This window comes from Condylura cristata, unplaced genomic scaffold (assembly GCF_000260355.1).
Source record: "Condylura cristata isolate star-nosed mole 26May11 unplaced genomic scaffold, ConCri1.0 scaffold00018, whole genome shotgun sequence".
Classification (NCBI taxonomy): domain Eukaryota; kingdom Metazoa; phylum Chordata; class Mammalia; order Eulipotyphla; family Talpidae; genus Condylura; species Condylura cristata.
The window spans coordinates 38,367,857-38,389,730 of record NW_004567119.1 but is presented as its reverse complement, the minus strand read 5'-3'; the positions used below and the strand labels follow the sequence as shown (position 1 = coordinate 38,389,730).

Below are 21,874 nucleotides of genomic sequence, written 5' to 3'. Positions count from 1 at the left end.
GAGTGGAGAACATCCGTTTAGTCTGACATCAGTTTCTGAAAAGGCATAATAGACTGGGAATTCAGGAGACAGAGAAACGGGGAGCTGGAAAGGATGATTGCTCTAGATGGGGGAAGGCTGAGGTCAACTTTGGGCTTCTGAACAACGTTACCCAACTCCCAGTTTTGCTTTCCTGCCCATTATACTGGGTAGGCATAGGCCATGTCCTCCTCCAGTGGACATTCAGTCTGTGCTTTTATTAATGGAGTTGTGGGTGCTTCCCACACTGTCCAGAGGACCCCCTGCTAAGGGAAGGGGGCCAGTCATAGAAGTGAGAGCGCTAGAGGCCCCACCCAACTGAGCAGGATAGGGTCCAAGGTCACAGATGAAGAGATGGAAAAGCCAAAGGTTGTTGGCTTGAGTCCACTATTTCCTTCACTCTTGACCTTGCCCCTGCAGGAGAAGAACGTGCCATCAACCATTGCCCCACACAGTTCACAGGGTGGCCTGCTAGGGACCCCGGGCAGGAGGTGGCCACTCCCTCCATGGAACTGGCCATGGTCTTGTGAGAAGCGTGGTCTCCAAGAGCCAGCAGAATCTAAAACTCAGGTCCCCTCTTGGGCCCCAACCACACCTCTACACACCTGGAACCCACGCCAGGCTCTCAAGTTCCCCAGGAGTCAAGTTCCCAGTGTCAAGTTCCCCAGGAGTCCACAAATGAAAACCCTTGGAAGTTGGAGCCTGGGGGAGAGACCCCAGGGGGTGGAGAGCATGAAGAACAGAGAAGAAACCTGTGGAGTGACCAGAAGCTTGGAGTAAGAGCTCAGGCTTCCCCTGCAGGGGCTGGGGTCAGATGAGAAGGTGAAGGCGGAAGGAACCTTCATTTTACCTTTGTGCTGCTGCTCACAGTTGAAGAAGAAAGGGCAGCTCAGGGCTTGAAGCGCACTTTTCTCTCCCTCTCCCTTCACAGGTGAAGGTCTGAGTTTGTTGGAGGAAAGTGATTTCATCAGTTCTGATTTATGCCACCTAATAAGATCCTTCCCTCTCACTGTCAGCCTTTCAGTAGATCAAAGGTAGGATATTAAAACAAAGGCAATTCCAAATGATTCTCCAGGCTATGCGAATGCCCAAACCACCCTTTCCCGCCATCTGTCAGGAGACTTGATGGATGTGCAAGAACCCGGGAGGCAGAGAAAGTGCTTCTTTTGTGTACATCAAAGGGTGATACCTGAGCGTTCCCCGGAGCCAGTCCTTGTGTTTTAATCGGCAGCAATATATAAAAATAATTACCCACCCTCCAGGAGGTGGGCAGGGAGGAGACACTGTGTGAAGCCTTTATGAGTTTCCCTGAAGACACAAATCTACAGATCTGGGCAGAAGGCCAGCTTTGTGGTGACAATCCCAGAATCCTGGGGTGGGGACTATGAAAAGCCATCTCACCCAACCCCCAGACTCCAGTCACTGGATCCCAGACATCACACTGGTTTCTGGGGACCTTCCTGGCTTGTCAGAGATGTGTTTGCGAGTTGGGTCCCGGGGTTGCTTGGTTCCTGGCCGCCTGCCCTTGGAAAAGAGCTGTGGTTGGAGAAGGACGAGTCAGATGGGGATTTTCCCAACTTGCTTCCCCAGACAGGGGTGGTGATGTCACGGAGTTAGGAAATATAAGTGACATCCCCTTGGGTTATGGGACTTAAAAGTTCACCCAGCAGATAATAGTAAGAGAGTCAGGGAAAACCATCCTATACATTAACACTTTCAAAGGTACCATGGAAAGAGTCTGGAGATGAAAGAGGAAAAGTCCTTATCATCTGGCTTCCCTAACATAGGGTTCCAGTCCTTCCATAATCTATCTTCTCCTACCCAATTCCCAGGAGCCTCCCAGACTTCCTGTGACCAGGAGAACTTGGGCAGTTATAACTGTGTGGTAACAATCCTCTCCAACCTCTACCTACCATCCACCCACCCACCCATCCATCCATCCATCCATCCAACCAACCATCCATCCACCCACTGTCCATCCATCCTTCTGTTCACCTGTCCATCAGTCCACTCAGATGGAATAGAGAACCAGTCCCCATGTTGTGATCTTGTCTCCTCTTGCTCAGAGTCTCCCATTGCTCTGGCCAGTTTCAAACCCATTAGCAAAGGCTTCAAGATTCCTTCTCTGGAATGACTCTTCCCAGAAAGTCCCCCAATTCTCCATTTCATCAGGGAAATATGCCTCTCTTCCTAACTCCTTGTCCCAGAACTCATGATTTATCCAGTTCTGCATGCTTGTCAAGTGATGATAGTGATTTTTCTGTTTTGTCTAGTCTGGAATGACTCTGCCACCTAGCCGGGACATGGGCAGTATGTGCCGCCCAACCTGCCTGTCCCAAGTCAGAATCCAGAACACTGGGCCACATGTGCCCGCAGCTTGTTAGTGATGCTTTCCGACTTGGCCAGGGCACCAGCCACCATCACTTCCCCTGAAGCACGTCTGTCTTCACTCAGGGACTTCAATTCCCTGAAAATAACAGGGCAGGGAGGCAGGGACAGGGACTGGAAGTGTAGGCTTCATCCTGGGCAGGGAGTGTCCCCAAGGCAAGGGCCATCCCCTGGCAGGTTGTGGACAGGCTTCGTGGCCCTGCATCTTGAGATTAAGCAGCAATGTTTGGTTTGGGGTGTGGCTTGAATAACATCATTAAAAATCCCCTCTGGTCATTCTAACATTCAGTCAGGTAGTGAACCACTAGTGTAGACTTTCACATGTCCGTGGTTGAGTCAGAGAACCATTCATCAAGCGACGGATAAGATTCTGCCAGGTGACACCAGATCTACACTTGATGAGTATCTGCTCAGATGCTGAAAATTCGCCTGGGAACTGTGGACACCAGCCTGACTGCATCAGCACCAGGAAACTCAGAGTAACAAGCATGGGCAAGGCCCATGGCCTTCTAGTGAGCAACTCTGCATCTAGTTAAGAATTTCTCTCTTCAGTGCTCAAGAGAAAAGGCAGGGACTCAAAGCTGCATCTAAACACCCAACCCACCGCATTATTCACAACAGCTGGCTGTGGAAGCAGCACAAACACCCATCAATAAGCAGACAAACAAGCAAAATGTTCACAAACAGCAGCAGAGGCTGCAAAGTGGAGAGCAATCTTATGCCTTGCTACGAAGCTTGAGGACGTTGTGCTGCATGAAATAAACCAGACACAAAAGCACAAGTACTACGTGACCACCACCTTAGGTGAGGTATCCAGAGGAGTCAAATCGCAGAGACGGGAAGAAGAGTGAATGGTGACTGCCAGGAGCTGGCTGGCAGCAAAGGTGACATCCACCAGGAAGGTTTCGGTTTGCAAGGGACAGAGGTCTGCACCATGACAGCCTGCTTGGGCCACTGAACTGGGTCTGCACTGAACTGCAGGCTTCAGAGGCTCAGTTCAGAGGGTCAGTTTTATGCTTACACATTTTTAATTTAAAAAATTTTTAATGAAAAATATTTTAAACCATATTAAAAATGTAATATTCAACATTGAAATTAATATTAAAATGCCAACTCTATTACTATTTATTAATGCTTACAGTAATATTTATTAATAAACAAACTTTACTGGTGTTTATTAATATATATTAGTGATCGTATTGGTGTTTATTAATAAATATTAATGGTTAATATTAAATGGCATTTATAAATATTAAAACAATAACACAATTAATATTTATTGGCATTAATATTGATTGATGTTTTAAAATTGATGCTTAATTTAATATTAAAATCAATATTTTTGAATTTTAATAAAGATATTTTTAAAGAGAGAGGGAAAAAAATTCAAAAGCAAGCTTTCTTTTTGACTCTGAAGAACAAGTGGGGCTGGCATGCTGAAACTCAGAAAAAAGATCCAATCTCTGAAAATAAACTCCTTACTGGAATGAGAAAAACAAGTAGGAGCTTCCTACCCTCCTCAGTAAGGCACAAGACATGCTGCCTACAGAAAAAGAGCAAAACCCACAGGAGGAAAAAGGCTGAGCCACAGCAGCAGAAAATAAAGGTGAAGTTCAAAGACAAATTGAAATGTAAATGGGGCTAGATGGATAAGGGAAGCTAGCAAGGGTAGTAAAATTGAAAGAGCAAATTTGAAATTGGCTTGGAAGAGGTAATGAATAGAGTCAGACCTGCAGACAACTGGACCCTCAGTGAGAGCCCACAAAGAGACTCTCCCCTTGCAGCCAGGAGAAAAGGGAAGCGAGGCGAATGTGATGCAAATGAGGGGAGGTAAACAGAGCAGAACTGGTCTGAATGTGAGAATTGAGGTGTCCCCAGGGTTGAACAAAGAGAGAATGGAGCTGAAGCACTGAGAGCTATCAATGAGCAAAGTCCTTTTGAAGCTGAAACAAGTCTATGAAAAAATGTGTATTGTGTTCCAAGCAAACCAAATGAAGAGATTCATACCTGAGCCCATTCTGGCAATTTTTATAGTTGCGAAGATCAAGGGCCAGGGGAAAGATAAAGATAAAGGAGGGATCCCATAAGTTTTCATAGGCAGAAACAGCGACCTTCTTTTATTTAGACTTATTCCTTGATACACACAGAACTGGGGCACAGGCCAGAAGTGCAGGAGCGGTGAGAGGATTCACCAGAGACAGAGTGGGGAGAAGAACAGGCAGATGGACAAAGTACACTGCTGAGGGGAGCAGCTAGTGTGGCAGGAGAGGTCTGCCGGGCAATGTGGGTCACCTCCGGGGCGGAGATCAAACTCGCACTGAAGGGGCTGCAGCTAGCTTGCGGTGCTGCATCCTAACCCGTTGCGCCACCGGGGAGGGCCCAGAAACAGTCTACCTTCTAAGGAACAAAACAGTAAGGCTGACCTCAGAATTTCTGGCACGCTACATGCCAGGAGAAAGCAGAGCTAAAGCTAGAGGGTTCTGAGAAAAAATAAATCAAGATCTGTGAATTTTATACACAATTACTTGTGATGTCTACAAAGTCTTCCCTATGTGAAGAATCAGAATATATACCACCCATGTATATTTTGTGGGGGGAAAATTACTTAAAAAATTACTCCTGGAGGCCTTCAGGAGGGATCATTACAATGAAGAGATCAAGCTTGCGGAGTGCTTGGCTTCTCCTTCCAAGCAGGCTGGAGCAGCAGGCCGTGGGCCTACTCTTTGGCCTACATTACTGCGGTATCAGACATTGTCCAGCAGGCCCTTCCAGGTGGGGACTCCTGAGAGAAAAGTAAGAAATGACAGCAGCCTGGACACAGCCGCAGCTCGCTGCCCAGAGGAAGTGTACAAGCTTCAGCAGAAATTGGGGAGCCCATACAAAACTTATGTTCACTCTAAATTTTGAAGACAGAGTTTAGAGTTTGAGGCAGCCAGGAGGCGCCCCTCTGAGGGACAGAGCACAAAAGGAGAAGGGGGAGAAAAGGGGAGCAAGGGGAAGGAAGAAGGTAGGTAGAGCATGGAAACGTCAATGAAGCACTGAAAAAGAAAGTAAAATAGGATAGACATGAGAAAAAAATACATTTATATTTTTCCAGAATAGAACTCATTTCCTCAAAATCATTTCCTATATTAGCACAGAGTGAAAAGATTTTGATGAAATGGATAATTTCAAGAAAATATAAAACTGAAGTAGGAGAGTGGAATGGGTCAAACACCACAAAAGAAATCAGAAGGACTTTCAAAGAAATTATTTTATCAAAACTATTCAGTAAGCTCTTCCAGACTTTCAAGCAAAAATTACCAGACTTTATAAACTGTTGAAGGGATAGAAAAAGCTGGAATGAAACTCAATCCACTCTTTGAACTCAGGTTAGCCCAGTAGCAAAAGTTATCAGTAAGGGAAAACAGGCTATAGTCCATTCTCATTCATAAGCATTTTTTTTTAGAATATTCCAAATACAGTACTGGCAAGAAAAAGAATGCAAAGAGAATGATTTGTTACTATCAAGAAGTGGTCACCCCCAGAATGGCACTCATGCATCATGGTAATAATGAGTACTATTGTAATCCCATGATAATTAAGACAGCAAATTCTATATTAGTATAATGGGTTCAGTATGTATAATTTCAACATATACTGAAAAGCCATTCTTCAACATTCAACGATCCTAATTTTAATAAGATTTAAAGTATTGAAATGGAGGAAAGTTCTCTCAAAATGATAAAGATGATGTTAAATGAGATCAAGCATCATACTCTATGAGAAAATAGTCATTAAGGAAACATAAATCAAAACCACAGTGAGATACCACTTCCTACCCACTAGCAGGCTATATTAAAAAGACAGTAGCAAGTGTTGGTGAGAATGAAGAGAAAAGAAGAGAACGCTTACACGATGCTCATGGGGCTGTAAGGTAGTATGATCACTTGCAAAACCAGCTATTTGAAAAGTTGCATAGAGAGTTATCATATGACCTAACAATTCCACCTGAGTTATATACCCAAGATAGCTGAAAACATGTCTAGATAAATGTTCACAGCAGCATTATATAATAACGAATAAGAAAACAACACAGATGCCCATTCACTGATGAATAGGTAAACAAAATGTGGCATATCCACACAATGGAATATTACTCAGCCATAAAAAGGAGCCAAGTACTGATATATGCATGAATATATATACATGGATAAACCTGAAAACATGATACTAAATGAGAGAAGCCAAGCATAAAAAGGTACATATTATATGATCCATTTAGATAAAAAGTCTAAAACATAAATCCAGAGAGATAGAAAGTAAATTCATGTTTGTCGGGGGCTGTGAAATGGGACTGACTGGTAAGGAGCAAACATTTTCTTTTATGTGTGATGGAAATATTCTGGTATTATATAATGATAATGGGTTGGACAAGTTTATAAATGTGCTAAAAACCAATGAATAATCTACTTTAGAAAGGGTGAATTTTTATGTTGTATGAATTTTGTCTCAATTAAAAAAAAATTCTTTGGAGTTAAAATTATTAACTCTAAATAGTACAATTTTAAAGGAACAACAACCCAGAACCCAGCATAATTAGTCAAGATTTAACATATCATAAAGGAAGCATGTGTGTAAGAGTATGTGTGTTCATACAGAAATCCACAGAAATGTTAACAAGCATTGTGTCTGGGTGGTAGAATTGTGGGTGATTTTTAAATTCTTCTTTTTATTTTTTGTATTTTCTAAATTTTCTACAATGAGTCAGAACAAAAATAAACATGTTTTTTAAAAACAAAGTGCGTCAGTGTGTAATTAAGTCCCAGGCTCTGGAGATGAGGGATGCCAGCTAGGGAGCTCACTCTCCTGGAGCCCAGGGGAGGAAGGGCGCTAGGGTAGGAAATTCAGGGGGCGAGCACTCCAAGGACACTCACTGCTTCATGTCACCCAGTCAATCACCAGATGCTGCGAACGGAAATTCAAGGCAGTGGCCCCTGCTCCAGACCCCAGGGCCATCGCTGTGGTCCAATCCTCCCCTGAAATGGCCTCCTACCTGGCCTCACCGGTGGCCTTCTGCCAAGACCACTGCATTCTCTCAGACGTGGGTTTCTCTCCAGGAAAGCCCTGCAGTGGCCTCTACTGCACTGCCCGTGAGGCAGTCCTTCGCAGAAGAACCCAGTCCTCTCTGTACCCGGGGCTTCTCTCACAGTCAGGCTGGCATGGTTGCAGCAAACTAGAGAAGCGAGGCCTGCACCAGGCAGAGCTGCCATTCTCTAAATCCAGCTCTGCACCTCCACGCCTGAAGTCCTTGCCTCACACTTTGCTCAAGCTCTTTTCCTCCTGGCAAGAGCTGTCTGGTCATCTCCACCAGTTCTGCTCTTTCTCCACTTTCAAAACCCAGCAAGAGTGCTGTCTCCTCCTTGGGGCTTCAGCTGGTGTGCCCTGGCAGATACTAGGTACCATGGAGCTTCCCTCTCATTTTAGGAACTGGGTCGTTAGGCTTCCGAGACACCAGCATGGCGACTTCATGTGTCCTAATGGCCACAATTAGAAGCAGATGGTGTGGGCTTTCTGCAGCCTTGAGAGCTCCATGGGTACGATTGAAAGCCCCGTGCTTTCCTGCAGAGGCACGATCTGCCCAGTGCTTCTTCCCTCCTGCCCTCGCTCCAGGTTCCAGTTAGTGTCACAGTTGTGCCACCCTGCCCAGGGGATGAGTCCCTTTCGATATCAGGAGGAGTCAAGGGCTGGTTTTGTTTGGATGTCCTGAAAACTTATGACCAGAAAGGCTCTCCAGAAATTTCCATCTTATGAAGATCTGAGCTTAGTGTGCACCTATAGACGATTGCTGTGCGTGTCAAGGATGTTGGGGCTTAAAATTCCTGATATAGGTGCAAGAAAGTTAACATGGACCAGAAATCATAGGCCTTTTGCAGCCAGGAGACATGTACAGAAGTGTGCACAGCCCAGGTGGTACTGGAGAGTGTCTGGAGCTAAGAACATGTGTTGGTGCCATTGCTAACTCGTACAGTCATTCCATTGGACTTGTACTTAAATTGTGTTTTGCCCTTTGAAAAAGAAATCTGTAAAAAGAAGAAAAGAAGAAGAGCCCAGACGTCAGCCTTCTCACCTATGCAGAAGTTAGATGTCTGATGGAGTCAAAATCTTAGCTCTGACGCTCAGCCCCGTGTGTCCCGGGCAGGCGGCACTGGCACACTGCAGGGCCGTGAGGTCCCTTCCTGCTGCACACTGGCCGTCGGCATGCACCTGCCTGTCCTACCGTGTGCCGTCGTGAATGCACTCTGCACATCCTCTGTGACTACGGCCATGCATCGTAACAGCCAGATTGTTCTGAGAACTGCACCTGTAGCGGCTCCATTGTGTGCAGGCACCATAGAGCAATCACACAAACCTAGGCGGCATCCCCAACACACACACACACCCCTCGGCTCTCCAGGATACTCTTGGGAGCTGCACTGTCTGTGTGGCCTAGTGTTGACCCAACCGTGCCTAAGTCACGTGCACGTGACTGTGTGACCTCACTGGGGCAGGTGTATCTGCCTGGCACAGTAAAGGACTCCCCAGAGCTGCACTATGAAAAGCCAAGTGGGATGAATGGTCCTCACGCACCGCAGCAGGACTGCTGGCTTCTGGGAAGCACCGTTTCATTCTTCCCAGTTTACAGATTATAAAACCAAGGCTCAGAATGTTTCCACAATTTATCTAAGAAGGACAGCAGCTTTCAAAGAAAAGCCAGCAGCTTTGTTCAGAGAAATGCCCTAAGTCCCACACCACCTGCTCTGCTGGGAGGAGGATGCTCTGGAGGCTACAATCCAGAGTCCCAGGCTGAGCTGGGGTGGGCGTGCTGGGCCCTGCATCAGGGTCTTCCCGGGCCAGTGTGCTGAGGCCAGGCCTAAGGAGAGTGCCCACCCCAGCACAGTGTAAGGCACTAGCAAACCCCTCCCCAGGCTGACTTTCCTCCTTTCTTCTGACTCTCCAGACTCAGAGCAATTTGGCACAGATTCAGAGCACTTGTCAGGCCACTGTAGGGAGAGACAAGCCAAGAAGGGCACCCATCTGCTCTGAGCTGGGCATGGAGCCCTTTCTCAGGACTTTCCAGACTTGCCAAAAGGTCACCACTTCATGCCCCAGTCCTCCAATTCTGAAACCAGATCTCCAGACAATACCTAAAGGATATTTATGGTCTGCCCACGTCCTATCAATCCTCACCAATCTGATTTCAGATCAGGTTCTCTCCCATGGCCCTGGCAGCAGGCAGATGCTAACAGGCTCCAGGTCCAGCAAGGGCCTGATAACGTCTCAGCCCCAGTGAAGACAAGAGAGTCCCCCTTGCCTTTCTCCTCCTCTGGTCTGCTGGAACCTCCCTACCATCCTAGTTATGAAGACTGAGGATGTCTGGTTCTGGTTCTCAGTATTCCCCTTGTGCTCAGTAGATTCAATCAGATGAAATCAACCTAGGAGGACTTCCTGGAGGAACCAAGTGTCATATTGATAGTGACAGTAGAAAAGCAAGGCTAACCAGAATAGAAAAGAGAAAACCACCGTAAGCTGAGAAACAATTTAAACCAAGGCTTGGAATCAGAAGGACACAGACGAGGGAGTTCAGTGGAAGAAGGAACCAGTGGAGTGAGTGGAAACTGAGGACACCAATATGCAAGCAGATGTAACTCAAGGGAAGAGTCATCCCTACTGCTCTCTGGCAGGTGGGTTCTGATCAGAGGAGCTTACGTAAATGGTGCCACCCCTTGACTTGAGAGAGGCTTGGCCCCATTCACCAGAACCCTCTGACCTGTTCTGTCTCAACAACAGGACTAAGAATCCAGGTACTACTCAGTCTGCTTCTAGCTGCCCTCCAACCTCCCCTGCCCAACACACACACCACACTTCAGTCCTCCTTCCTGCTCCCCTTTTCTACCTCCTTTCCCTTCCAGGTGGGCTCCTCCCCCACACTCCAGATGCTCTGGAAGGGTTTTATTATAAGGCCCTTCAGGCCCGGTTAGCAGATGTGTGGCTGAGAGGCAGGTTAATGGGCGCCAGGGGAGCAGGCTGGGGCTGGGGCTGGGGCTGGGGGCCGAGGCAGCTGCATTGGCCCAGGAGGCCGGTGGCTCCCTGCGGAGCCTAGAGCCTCATTCCTGTCAACTGCAGCTGACAGAGCAGGAAGGAAAGAGGAGTGAGCTGGGGGGAGTGTCCCTGCTGGGGAGTAGAGCTTTCTGGCTCCCTGGCTGGGATGGATCCGGGGGCTTCCTCCTTACACCCCCACCCCAACCCGGAGCTCCGGGAATTGTGAATGCCTGAGTACTCAGCCTTCGGAAATGCTTCTCCAGCTCCTGCCTCTTCATTTTGGTAAGATGCCCATCCCCACAGGCCTGAGGAGACACAGGAACCGAGACCATCCTTAAGTAGCAGGTAATTCTAAATGGTGTTATTCTTGGCTTTGGAAGGCATTCCAAGACTCAAAAAAAAAGCCAAGTTCTCATTTTTGTCACAGTCAAGCTGACACGTATCCTAAAGTGCAGACCCTAACAATACACCATCATATGGCGGGAGCCCACAGCCCCCCTCAGCCCTTCTCTCTGCAAATCCACACCCAGGGAGCCCCACTCACGGTCGGAAGCCATCGCCTGGGCCGGGCTGTAACCTGTGTCCCTACCGTAAATCCTAGTGTGGCTTTCATGCTTTTACCCTGTTCTTAGCTCTGTCTGCTCCCCCACCTCCCCTGAAAGTGACAGTGGAAGGCAGGAAAGTTCTTCCCGCAGTTCCCTCCTTTCTTGGAACTCTAGGTTGCCCCTAGGAAGCATCTAGAACAAAGTGGGAGGCAGTAGGCGAGTGAGCGGAGGTAGAAGGAGCGTGGACTTCAGGTCACACGTGCCTGCATTTAAATCCCAGCTCTAGTTCCTACAAACTGTGTTTCTGGGTGACTTGCTCAACCTCTGCAGCCTTGTTTCCTCATCTATTAACTTAGAAGGTGATGAGCTGAGACTACTTGGTGCCTGCCATGTGCCAGGCACTGTGCCAGCTGTGGGGAGTTCTGCCCATGAGAGACACAGTGTGTCGTGAAATTCAGGACAATGGAGACGACACTGAGAAAGGGGTATCAGGCACATCACCGAGGTGCCTCGGGGCCCAGCTGACTAGATGCCGTACGGGGAAGCCTGCGGGGCCCACCCCGTCTGTGCGGCCCACGGTTAAGCGTGGCTCTGCGTGGCCACAGAGGGAAACATCGGCCATTAAATCAAAGGGTCACAACAGGACAGCGGGCTGCCCGGTGGGTGCCACCTAGGTCATCTGGAGGAAGTGGGGGGTCCTCAGGGTGAGACACAAGGCTAAGACCTGCAGGACGAGCTGAAGACAGGTAGGTGAGAATAGGAGAAACAGGTGCGAGTTTCCTGGCAAGGGAACAGCAGGAGCAGAAGCCGAGGCTGCAGGCCCAGGAGAGCCACAGGTCACTCCATCAGGCAGGCTCATCCTGTCCCTTAGCCAAGGAGTTTGGACTTGACCTGCAGAGCAGCTGGGAGCCACCGAGGAATGTGAAGTAGGGGATGACAGGATCAGATTTGTTTTAAGGTTTCTCTGACTGTGAGCTGGGGGGAAGTCTGGGGTGGGTTCAGAATAGGGGCAGGGGGACCCAGCGCAGGCTGTTGCAGCCAGCCAGGCGGGGGGTGATGGGGAGCAGGTGAGCGTGGACATGGAGTCAAGGAAAGAGGATCGAGTCCAGGATGAGCAGCCACCTGGAGCTGACCCATTGGTTGATGGGGGCAGGAGCGACCAAGACGCCAGGTCCACTACCAAGTTCCTGGATTAGGGGACTGCATGAATACTGGTGCTGATTCTCGAAATAGAAAATGCTGGAGAAAGAACACCCATGAGAGGAAGGATGACAAGGAGGGGAAATGTTCGTTTGAGGCACCACTGCGTCATCCACGTGGAGATTCCGTATTGGCTCATTCCGCCATCCTAGGCTGGAGGCGCAAGTGCAGCTGGAGGCCCAGCGGCCGGCAGGACCGAGCAGCCCATGCCGGATGCGGAATCTCAGGGAGAAACGTGGGCAGGCAGAGCAGAAAGGCCGCAGGAGCCTCAGAGCACTCAGCCGCTGACTGGACCGGCAGGAGAGAGGGGGCGGCAAGAAGATTGACGGCCGACCAGAGAGGAAGGAGAGAACCGGAAGGAGTCTGCGCACAGAAGCAACAGGAAGAGAAGACTCCGAGGACGCAGGGGTGAGCACGTGCACACCCGGCCGTGAGACCGGGGCGACAGAGCCTTCTGGACTGAGCATCACCAAGGCCAATGGCCTCCTTGGAAAGCATTGGCTGGTGAACCGAGAGAGTCACAGCAGCCAGACTGGAGGTGACCACGGAGGTAGCTGGTGGGGGTTGTGAAGAAGAGGTGGCAGCCAGAGGAGGTCTGGGAAGAGCCTCGGTCGCAGGACTGTCACCCCTCAAAGGCAATTGTCACAGGATGCGTCACATGGGAAAAGCTCTAAGCAAGAACCTCCCCTCTTGCTCTCCCTTCCAGCTCAGCTTCCTTCCTGTCTTCCCTTCTCTCTTCTAGTCTTGCCCTGAACTGTGGCACGGTGGCTGAAGAGAGGGGTGAGGCCAAAGTCATGTCCACTGGTGTCCTCTGTGACCTCCAGCATTCCCACCCTGGGATAAGCCTATGCAAGGAAAGTGCACTTCTTTTGGGAGAGGGACAAAGAGCTGTGGCAGGCCCGTCCTTTGGCCTCAGAGAAGAGGTGGCTTTGCGGGGGACAGTGTTGATCTTGGTGGGTTGCCGGGGTCCCTCAAGTCTCAGCATCCTTTCTACTGTCACCCCACCAGACATGGCGACTCTTCCTTCTCCCTTCCCTGACCTCATCCAAAGGATCCCCAAAGCCTTACAGACAGACCAGTCCTTGCTGGAGTCATTTTTTTGATGGGGGTTGGGAGAAGGAGTTGAGTCTAAGTCCAAATACAGGTTTTGGGTGAGCCAGAGGAGGGAAGTCACATTGGTGAAACCTCGCTAGCTGAGGTCACCTTGCAGAACAACCGATTTCAGAGCCATCACAGAGGCTCATAAACAGGCCGCCACTTTCACAGCAGAAAGCCTCTGGGGGACTGGCCTGGCTCCCCAAGCCTGCACCCGCCACTAGCTCACCGGTGACCCTGGGAACATCACTCTCTGCCGCTGAGTCTCCCCACCTGCACATGAGGTTGCACTGGGGACCCCTGGGGCTTCCAGCTCAGTATTCTAAGATGCTGTGGCCTGGGCCAGCAGCCTCCACCCCCCGCCGCCTCTGCTGGTGGCCAGAGCAGCAGCCTGCACACACGCTGCCTTTTCCGGTCGGTGTGTGCATTTCCACACTCCCGCGAGCGGCTGGCAGACACTGGGACTCCAAAAGCTCATAAATGGGTGGAAAATTACTCATAGACTCTCAAAAAAGATCACACATCCCCAGCCCCTGAGCCTTGGTCCCTCACCAGGAGGACTGCGGGAGGGGAGCGGGGTGCAGGCAGCGGAGGCTGGCTGCAGGTACCCAGGCTGTCTCCACCTCTCCCTGGCTGTGATCTGAACCTTCTATCACCTCCTCTTCAGACTATTCGCTGGTTTCAGTGGGACGGGATTCTGAAAAGATGCCATGAGCTCCCAGAAAATGTCAGGAGTGGATCAGAGTGAGACAGATCAACCCATCCTCCCGGGCCAGAGGAGAGCAGCAAGATACTGAAGGACTTTCAGAAAGGACTCCGGCCTCCCCCTTCCCGTGGTTATAGACAGCTGGAAAGTGTCCTAAAGTGTGGCTTGTATGTCTCCGACTACACGGTCCAGGAGGCTACCTGATCCTCTCACTGTCTCTAGGCAGAGCTACAACCTAACCCTCACCCCTTGCATTTTTGCCCCATGTGTGCCAGTAACTGCTGGGGAAGCGAAGGGGCATTAGGCTTGAGGATCATGCACAGAAAGTCCTTAGGCCTGGGGACAGGCGGGACTGAACAGCCGTAATGATTGCTTCCCATCTTAACTGCTGGGGAGGGCAGGGTGTCTCTGTTCTCAAGTCTTAATTGCTTGAAGGTGGAAGGACAGTTCTTGTGGAAATGTAGATTCTGCGTCTGTAGGCCTGGAGGGGAGCGTGAGGGTCTGCGTGCTGACGTCTCCCCGGTGCCAGCGCTGCTGAGCTCTGAACTGTACTTTGAGTAGCAGGGACCAGCGGTTCCCAAATCTGGCTGTGCATCAGATGTCAGCTGGGAAGATTGTTCCCCACACCTAGATTTCTGGACCCCAACTTTTGATATTCTCATTGAGGGATCTGAGACTCTGTGCCCTGCAAGCAACCCTGGGGTGGCAAGTCAGCCTTGGGAACCGGCCTCTGGGTTCTTCCCAGCCACCTTCAACATAGTCTGGGGTCATGGTTAAGCGCATGCATGGGCTTGGAATTCAAACAAGCCATTTACCAATCGGGGGACCACCTCCCTTAACTTGTGTTTCCTCACGTATAAAATGGACATCTTAGTGCCACCCTTAGACACTCATTGCAAGGAATGTCCCCTAAGCATTAGCCTAGAGTGTGGTGCCAGCATAAGTGGTCAGCAGACAGCAGCCACCAAAATAATTGTCTCTTGTGCCAGGCCTCTCCAGGTTTCATCATCTTAGCCACCTCCCTTTTGGCTTTTACACACTGATCATGCATCATATTCACTTGCTCCGACTTTCTGTCTCTGGAGCTCAAGTTCATGGTGTATGGAGGAGTAGAGGTGGCGGCCTGTGGTATATAATATTCCCACAGCAAACCAAGAGCTGCTACAGAGCGGGGTCCTGCCATAGTATCGATCCCAGCAACACCAGCGCCAGGAGTTTCAGAGACTCAGCAAAACCTGAGCAGATTAATGGATAGGTAGGTGGACAGATGAACAGACGGGTGGACACCCAGTGGCTGGGTCTCCTTCTCTCCCACAGACACCCAGAGCTGAATCTAGAGCTTGGCACTGGCCTAGCTGCTCAGAAAGGGGCATCTAAGCAGAGTGAATCTTGCTGTGTCCTCTCCTGGTGAAGTTGGGGTCATCTCCCACTTCTTGGCACTGCTGGGGCTCCATGTTCACCTAAACTAAATCTGAGTCATCAGCTCCCACACCCTCCTTCAGATTTCTCAGGCCTAGGCCTGTAGGAGCTGCCCGAGGCTCAGGGGCAGAGGGCTGAAGAGACCCACAAGTTTGGACTGAGATGTTTGCTGTGGGGCCAAGACACAATTCATTGCTCCTGGGTGGTCCAGCTTGGCCCAGCCCTGTCCCAGACCAAGATTTATGGCTGAGAGAACCTCCACAGGATCCCAGGGTCCAGCCCACCACGGACACTCTCTCAGTAGCTCCAGGAACCAAATTACCCATGTTCAGACCTTCATCATTCGCAGGGGGCTGTCCTGTCCGCATGTCTGCCCACCCACCCACCTCAGAGCAGCCTCGGCTCCAGATGCATGTAGTAATCAACTCCCGGAACCTTAGGGAGATCCAAATACAGTAGCATATAATCACGGAGCCCAAAATAGCCATGCCAGGGAGGCCATCTGCTACCTCTGAGTCCCTGGGGACCCCTGGACTGGCCCCCACAGCCCGGCTGGGCCTCAGGGCCCTCTCTGGCAGGCAGGCAAGTGGGCTGGAAGTAATGATATTCAGTGGGTCACCTGAGAGCCTCGGGGGGCACCTTGGTGGGTGCTGTTCATCACAAACTGGGCCTCCTCAGGAGGGGTGTTGGCTCCCTCCTCCCGCCAGCTCTGGGCTATACATCGCCGGCTGCCCTCCCTGCAGCACAGCTGGTTCACGGGCCGCTGCACTCTCTAAGCCTACTGTTTGCTTTCTGACTCAACGCTGAGCTTCCCCCACTCACACACACATACTCCCACAGGCTCTCCTCCCACCTGCAACCCAGCCCACCCCTTGTCGTGGCTTGAACGCGTCTCCCCAAAGAGATCTGTCCACACGCTCAGAACTTGTGAAAGGAACCTGATTGGGTCAAAGGGGACTTTACAGATGTAACATTACTGACCTGGGATCAGCCAGAGCCTCTGGGTGGGCCCTACAATCTCCCCCACACAAGGGTGCCAGGGGGAGGCAGCCACAGGAGGCGAGACACATCACAGTGGCGTGGCACGAGGAGCCAGGCAGCCAACAGAGGTGGATGGGTCAGCCGTGTGCGTGAGGGACTCTCTTCAGAAGCCCCTTGCTTTCGGCCATCCCTCAGAACATTCTGGTCCTTGCCTTCATGACACTGGGCAGGTGTAGCCATTTTCTCCTGAAGAAAATGGGGTCCCTCCTCCTCATCTCATGGCTTGGATTCATAGGAAACCAGAGTAATTCTAGGAGGCTCTGTTCCACTGAACAGAGAAAAACCAAGGACATCCTTCCCCTGGGGTCTCCTGTCTGCCAGTCATCTCATTGGACTCTCCCACTGTAGAAATGGCACCCTCTGACTCTTAGGCTTGGGGGCGGGGGGTGTGACTTGCTCACAGCCTCTTAGTGACACAGCTCAGACTTGAGCTCTAAAGCCCTATGGCTTCACAGCATGGAGGAACAGAGGTCAGGAGCACAGCACCTTGGAGCCAGAGATCAGACTCCCAGGGTGGCTACATCCTCGCTGTGTGGTCTTGGACAAGTGACTTAACTTCTCTGGGCTCTTAAGTTGCCTCATCTATAAGAGGAATGATAGAAGCTTTCAGGATAAAGTGAAACATGAGCTTAGGATTTTGAAGTGTGTAAGTGGGCTCCCTTCCCCACTGCCTCCCAGGGGCTCAGGCACACCCCACTTCTACCCTGACTTCTCCATCTCGCTGTCTCTCCCCAGCAGCAGGCAGCCAGTGTGTTTCAGATGGCTGGCTCGGGCCAGAGGCTTGTGGTGATTCCAATTTGGGTTTCTGTTTGGAGTCGGGTGCTGCTCTTGATTAACTCCCCCACTGGCCCGATGTTGACAGGTTTCATGTGGCTGTCCTTTGCAATCATGCGTTTCTCCCCATGGGGTGCCCAGGATTGGGCTGTTTTTCTGTTTGCTCCCCTTTATTCCTGCCACTGCTTTTCTGACTCTTTGCCGGGACCAGGCAGCCTGAACTACTCTGGCCCCACCCGGCCTCTCCTGAGGTCTTCTGAGCTGTTTTGCTGCTTTTCCATGACCACCCCCTTGTGCTACCCCACCCCCACCCAGTTTCTATTTTCCCCCAGGCTCCACTGGCTTCCCGTGGTTTCTCTTGGCCTTGACTCAAGCCTGGCACTACACGTCTGGCATGGCCACCCTCTCCCTCCCACACTGGTTAGGGAGGAAGCAAGTGTATCTAGGGAGGGGTGTTGTGGAGCTGGGTGCTGTCCACCCAGGTGCCAAGCCAAACAGCCGGCACCGAAGCCCCCTGTCTCACCCATAGCCACTCCTCTGACTCACCGGACCCACTTCCTCCTGCCCCAGTATCTGAGTCTAGCAGGTAAAAGTGGCCACGGGACTGAGCCCTCTGTGGGGTGCACGAGGGTCCAGAAGGGTCTGTGCAGAGTCCTCCCCTGCAGAGGTGAGAAACAGCCATCTCCAGGGACCCGACCCCAAGGTGGGGGCTCAAACTGCCCCCAGGAGGGGCTCGGGCAGGGATGGGTCCCCCAGTTACCTCCTTGACCCCTGCATTCCAACAGGAAGGAGGAAATTTCTATGTAGTGATCAGCCCCGGACGGAAAGGAGAAGGCCCTCTGTTGCGGGCCAACAAACGTGACTCCCAATAGCCATGAGGGAAGGGGGGCAACCTTTGGGCCCCAACACACAAGGGGGTAGCCCTGCCTCCTCCCCTCACTACATCTGACCCTCCCAAGCTCATCCAAGCCCCTGACAGGGGCAGAGACAGCATCTGTGTGACGGTGAAATAATATAATACTGTAAAACGCGTCACGCCGGCACCTGGGGAACTCAGCAGTTGTCATGGTAACTAGCCTCTCCTGCCCAGCCACACCTGGACCTGGTTTACTGTCACCGCCTGAGATGGAGGGACCTGAGGTAGGTAGAAGAGTCTCACTTTGAGGCCCCAAGATTCTCAAAGAGAACCTTCAAGGTTGGTGATGAGCCAGGAAAACTATCAGTTTGACTCTTCCTCAGCCCCACCAGCCAATAGAAGGTCCCACAGCTGGTGTAATAACTGTGGTAGTAACAACTAATAGTACTAGATCAAATCTTCCACTTCATTTTACCCATGAAGGTACAGAGGGACAATTATCACCTCCGTTTTACTGAAAAAGAAACAGAAGCCAGAAGTTCAGTCACATGGCCACGGTCTTGCAGCAGTAAGTGAAGAAGCCAAGGTCTGTGCCCAGGATGTCAAACTCTGGAGCCTGACAATGTGACTCCTTGGTATTTCTAAGCCCATCAGCTTCTCCTCTTCCCACTGCTTCCCTTTGGCCACCAGCCAGCCCTTTCACAAGCCCCCTCCTCCATGTTGTCCTTCATAGTTGCTACCAAAGTAATTTTTTTATGTATATATTTTTAAGATTTATTCATTTATGCTTACAGAACTGGGGCACAGGCCAGAGGTGTGGTGGGTGAGAGGGTTCACCAGCGACAGAGTGGGGAGCAGAATAGACAGATGTACTGAAATACACTGCTGAGGGGAGCAGCAGGTAGGTCAGGAGAGGTCTGCCGCGCCATGTGGGTCACCTCTCTGGCCAGGGATCGAACTTGTACTATAGTGGCTTTGGAGAGCTTCATAATGCAGTGCTCCAACCCACTACGCCACCAGGGAGGGCCCACTACCAAAGTAATCTTCACCAATCCCAAATCTCTCTGCAACTGCTCTTCCCCCAATGCATGCACATGAGCATGTGTGCGCAGACACACACACACACACACACACACACACACACACACACACTGACCTCTTTGCAAGTCTTTGAGGTCCCAGATTCCAAGCTCAGAATCATGATCTTCCCAAAGAGAACCTTCAGATGGGTGATGAACCCAGAAAACTGGCTATCAGTTTGAATCTTCCTCTTCCTCAGCCCCATCCAGTCAGTAGAGAGTCCTACTGCTAGTGGGACATTTCTGGAATTTGGTTCTAGGAAAGCATCTCATTTCCTTCCTAACTGTGTCTTTGCATGAGCTGTTCTCTCTGCCTCGAATGTTCTCTGGCCTCTTCACCTGATGGGCACTCGCAAATCCTTCAAGGTGCAACTTAGATTTTGTTTTCCAGCAAAGCCTCAAAATGTATGTAAAATGAATGGGTCAGTGCTTAGTAAATGAACAAGATCATAGCGTCATCACTGCACTCCCTAGCTGAGCTTCTTTGATTGAATTACTCACACATTTACTGTATATATTTGATCTTCATGACAATAATCAATACTGTGAGATAGGCAGAGGAGAGGGCCTCCCCAAATTGAAGATAGGGAAACTGAGGCACGGAGCTGCTGATCAGTCAGGATCAGAGCCAGGACTCAAAGCCAAGTTTTCTGCCTCAGAGTGGTGATCTACTGTGGGGAAGACTAATTATCTAGCTCTCCCGGCTGCAGAGGCTGCTGCTCCTTAGAAAGCACAGGGGAAACTTCCTGCATGGCCTGAACATTCCCTGTCCACCTAAAAGACAAGACCTTTGGAATCCCTAATGCAACAGATGTGATTCACAATTTTTAAAATAAGCTTAAAATAAGAGTGCAGGTCAATAAAAGTATAATTTTTCCCTGGTGAAGACCTCTTTGATGCTTTGCATAGAGTGTCAGATTCTGCCCTCTCTCCCCTTTTTGGCTGCCCCCCTTTGCTGTGCCCTAAGTAGATGCTAGTCAGTGCTTGGAGGTACAGAGCTAGCCAGGCTTTCCTAGCCTTTGATCTTGTGACGGTGGCCCCAGGGGCAGCCTGGGTCTCTTGCCTTGTTCCCTGACACCAGATGGAAGGAGAGGATGTGGCTGGGACCAGCGGCCCCGCGCCTGTCAGGATGGAGGGTGGACATGTGAGCCAGTGAGGGAAGGCAGGGCAGGCCTGCCACTGGGGCCAGACAGCTGGGGGGCGTTGGGGTGCAGCCACAGATGCGGCCGAAGCGGGTGTGCAGCTCAGGGCCAGGGAGGAGAGCCCAGTGTGAGTGGCTGTGGCACCGCTAGGTAGCCAGCCTCCCCAGGCCGGGCTTCTTCATTTAGGGCGCGGGAGGGGCTGAATGTAGGTCCCGACGAGGAAACTGCCTCCCTTGCCTCCTTTTCAAACTTCCACCTGAGAAGACTTCCACCCCCACGGACTGCAGGGGTAATGGCAGGACCGAGGGCACCAGAAGCCTTTGTCCCGCACACTGCACTAAGCCTCCATTCCCCCACTGGCTCACTGTTAGGTCCAGTCCTGACTCTTAAATTTGATTTCTCCCCAAATACCTGTTTTCCCATAGATAGAAAATTCAAATGAGTTGACAAGCATGAAATAATAAGGCACCTAACGTGTTCCGGGCCCCCTGATATGGATGGTCCCCAACAATCAGTGGGCTGTGTGAAACCACCTGTCAGTAGTTGTTCCTGCTTCCAGTCTGGGGCGCCACCTTATGTTCACGACGCCCCTACTGGGCAGAAGAGGAACTGCAGGGCCCCTCAGAGGGATGGATTTGTCATGGGTGGCCAGTGAGTCCCAGAATGCAGTCCCACCCCAAGTCGGGGAAATGGGTGTCTGAGCCCCACGCCCAAGCCCTGAGGAGATACAGCAGACTAGGTGGAGGAGACAGCCCCTTCCTGATGCTTCTTTGGGGTGGCAATCCCCAACCCTCACCCCAGGCATTATGGCAGAACACCAGACACCCCAGGACCGCTGTCCTGGTGGCCTCACCTAGGGAGGTCCCATTCCCACATCCTCCGGCAAGGGCTTGGAGTTCTCCTTCCCCAAAATACACACGTGAGTGTGCACATACACACACTGACAATGACAACAAAAAAACAAACCCAAAGAAACCAAAGCCAGGAGCCGCATACTGTCTGGGAACATGGAGTGAGGAAGGGGGGCCCAGCAAGGAAAGAAGCCGAGGTGGGGGGCCTGGGGTTGTGACTCAGGCCCCAGGAAGCTGGCTCCCAAGCCCGGGCCCTCCAGTGACTCACAGAGACTGCAGGCTCGGCAGATCCCACAGCGCCTCTGCGGGAATCCCTCCTAGCTGGTTGTTCTGCAGCATCCTGTAAGGGAGAGAGGGCTTTCAGGACCCACGAGACGTGTAGACCTGGGGGTCCTGCCTTGAACCCCCTGCCTCATGCCAGATCCCTCCCTCTTGCCCCAGCTTGAGAGAGAGTTTAGCTCCAGCACCACACCCCCCTCCAGCCCCTTGGTGGGGACCTGGGCTTCGGCTGTGCATGGGACAGCACACCCTGGAAGGGAGGGCAGAAGAGAACCGTGGAGAAGAGACAGACAAGACCTCTGGGACGCAGCAAAGGCCAGAAAGCAAACATTTGTGATTCTGGCAGTGAGCTCAGGAAGAACATGCAGAAAGGTAGGTGTTTTCCCCCAGGCCTCAGTTTCCCTGAATGTGCAGCTGTGG

At 51.0% G+C, this 21,874-nt stretch overlaps 1 protein-coding gene across 6 annotated transcripts in view; it reads right to left on the bottom strand.

Moving 5' to 3' along the window:
* LGR6 (leucine-rich repeat containing G protein-coupled receptor 6) overlaps nucleotides 1-21,874 on the bottom strand; it is a 107,277-nt gene that overhangs the window by 50,566 nt on the left and 34,837 nt on the right. For 5 of the 6 annotated variants that reach the window (XM_012726857.1, XM_012726860.1, XM_012726859.1 and 2 more), the window contains exon 4: nucleotides 21,444-21,515. The exons of the other annotated variant lie outside the window; for it this stretch is intronic. In XM_012726857.1, coding sequence (XP_012582311.1) covers nucleotides 21,444-21,515 — 72 coding nt within the window. The remainder of the gene's footprint in view (nucleotides 1-21,443; nucleotides 21,516-21,874) is intronic. 6 annotated transcript variants of the gene reach the window in all.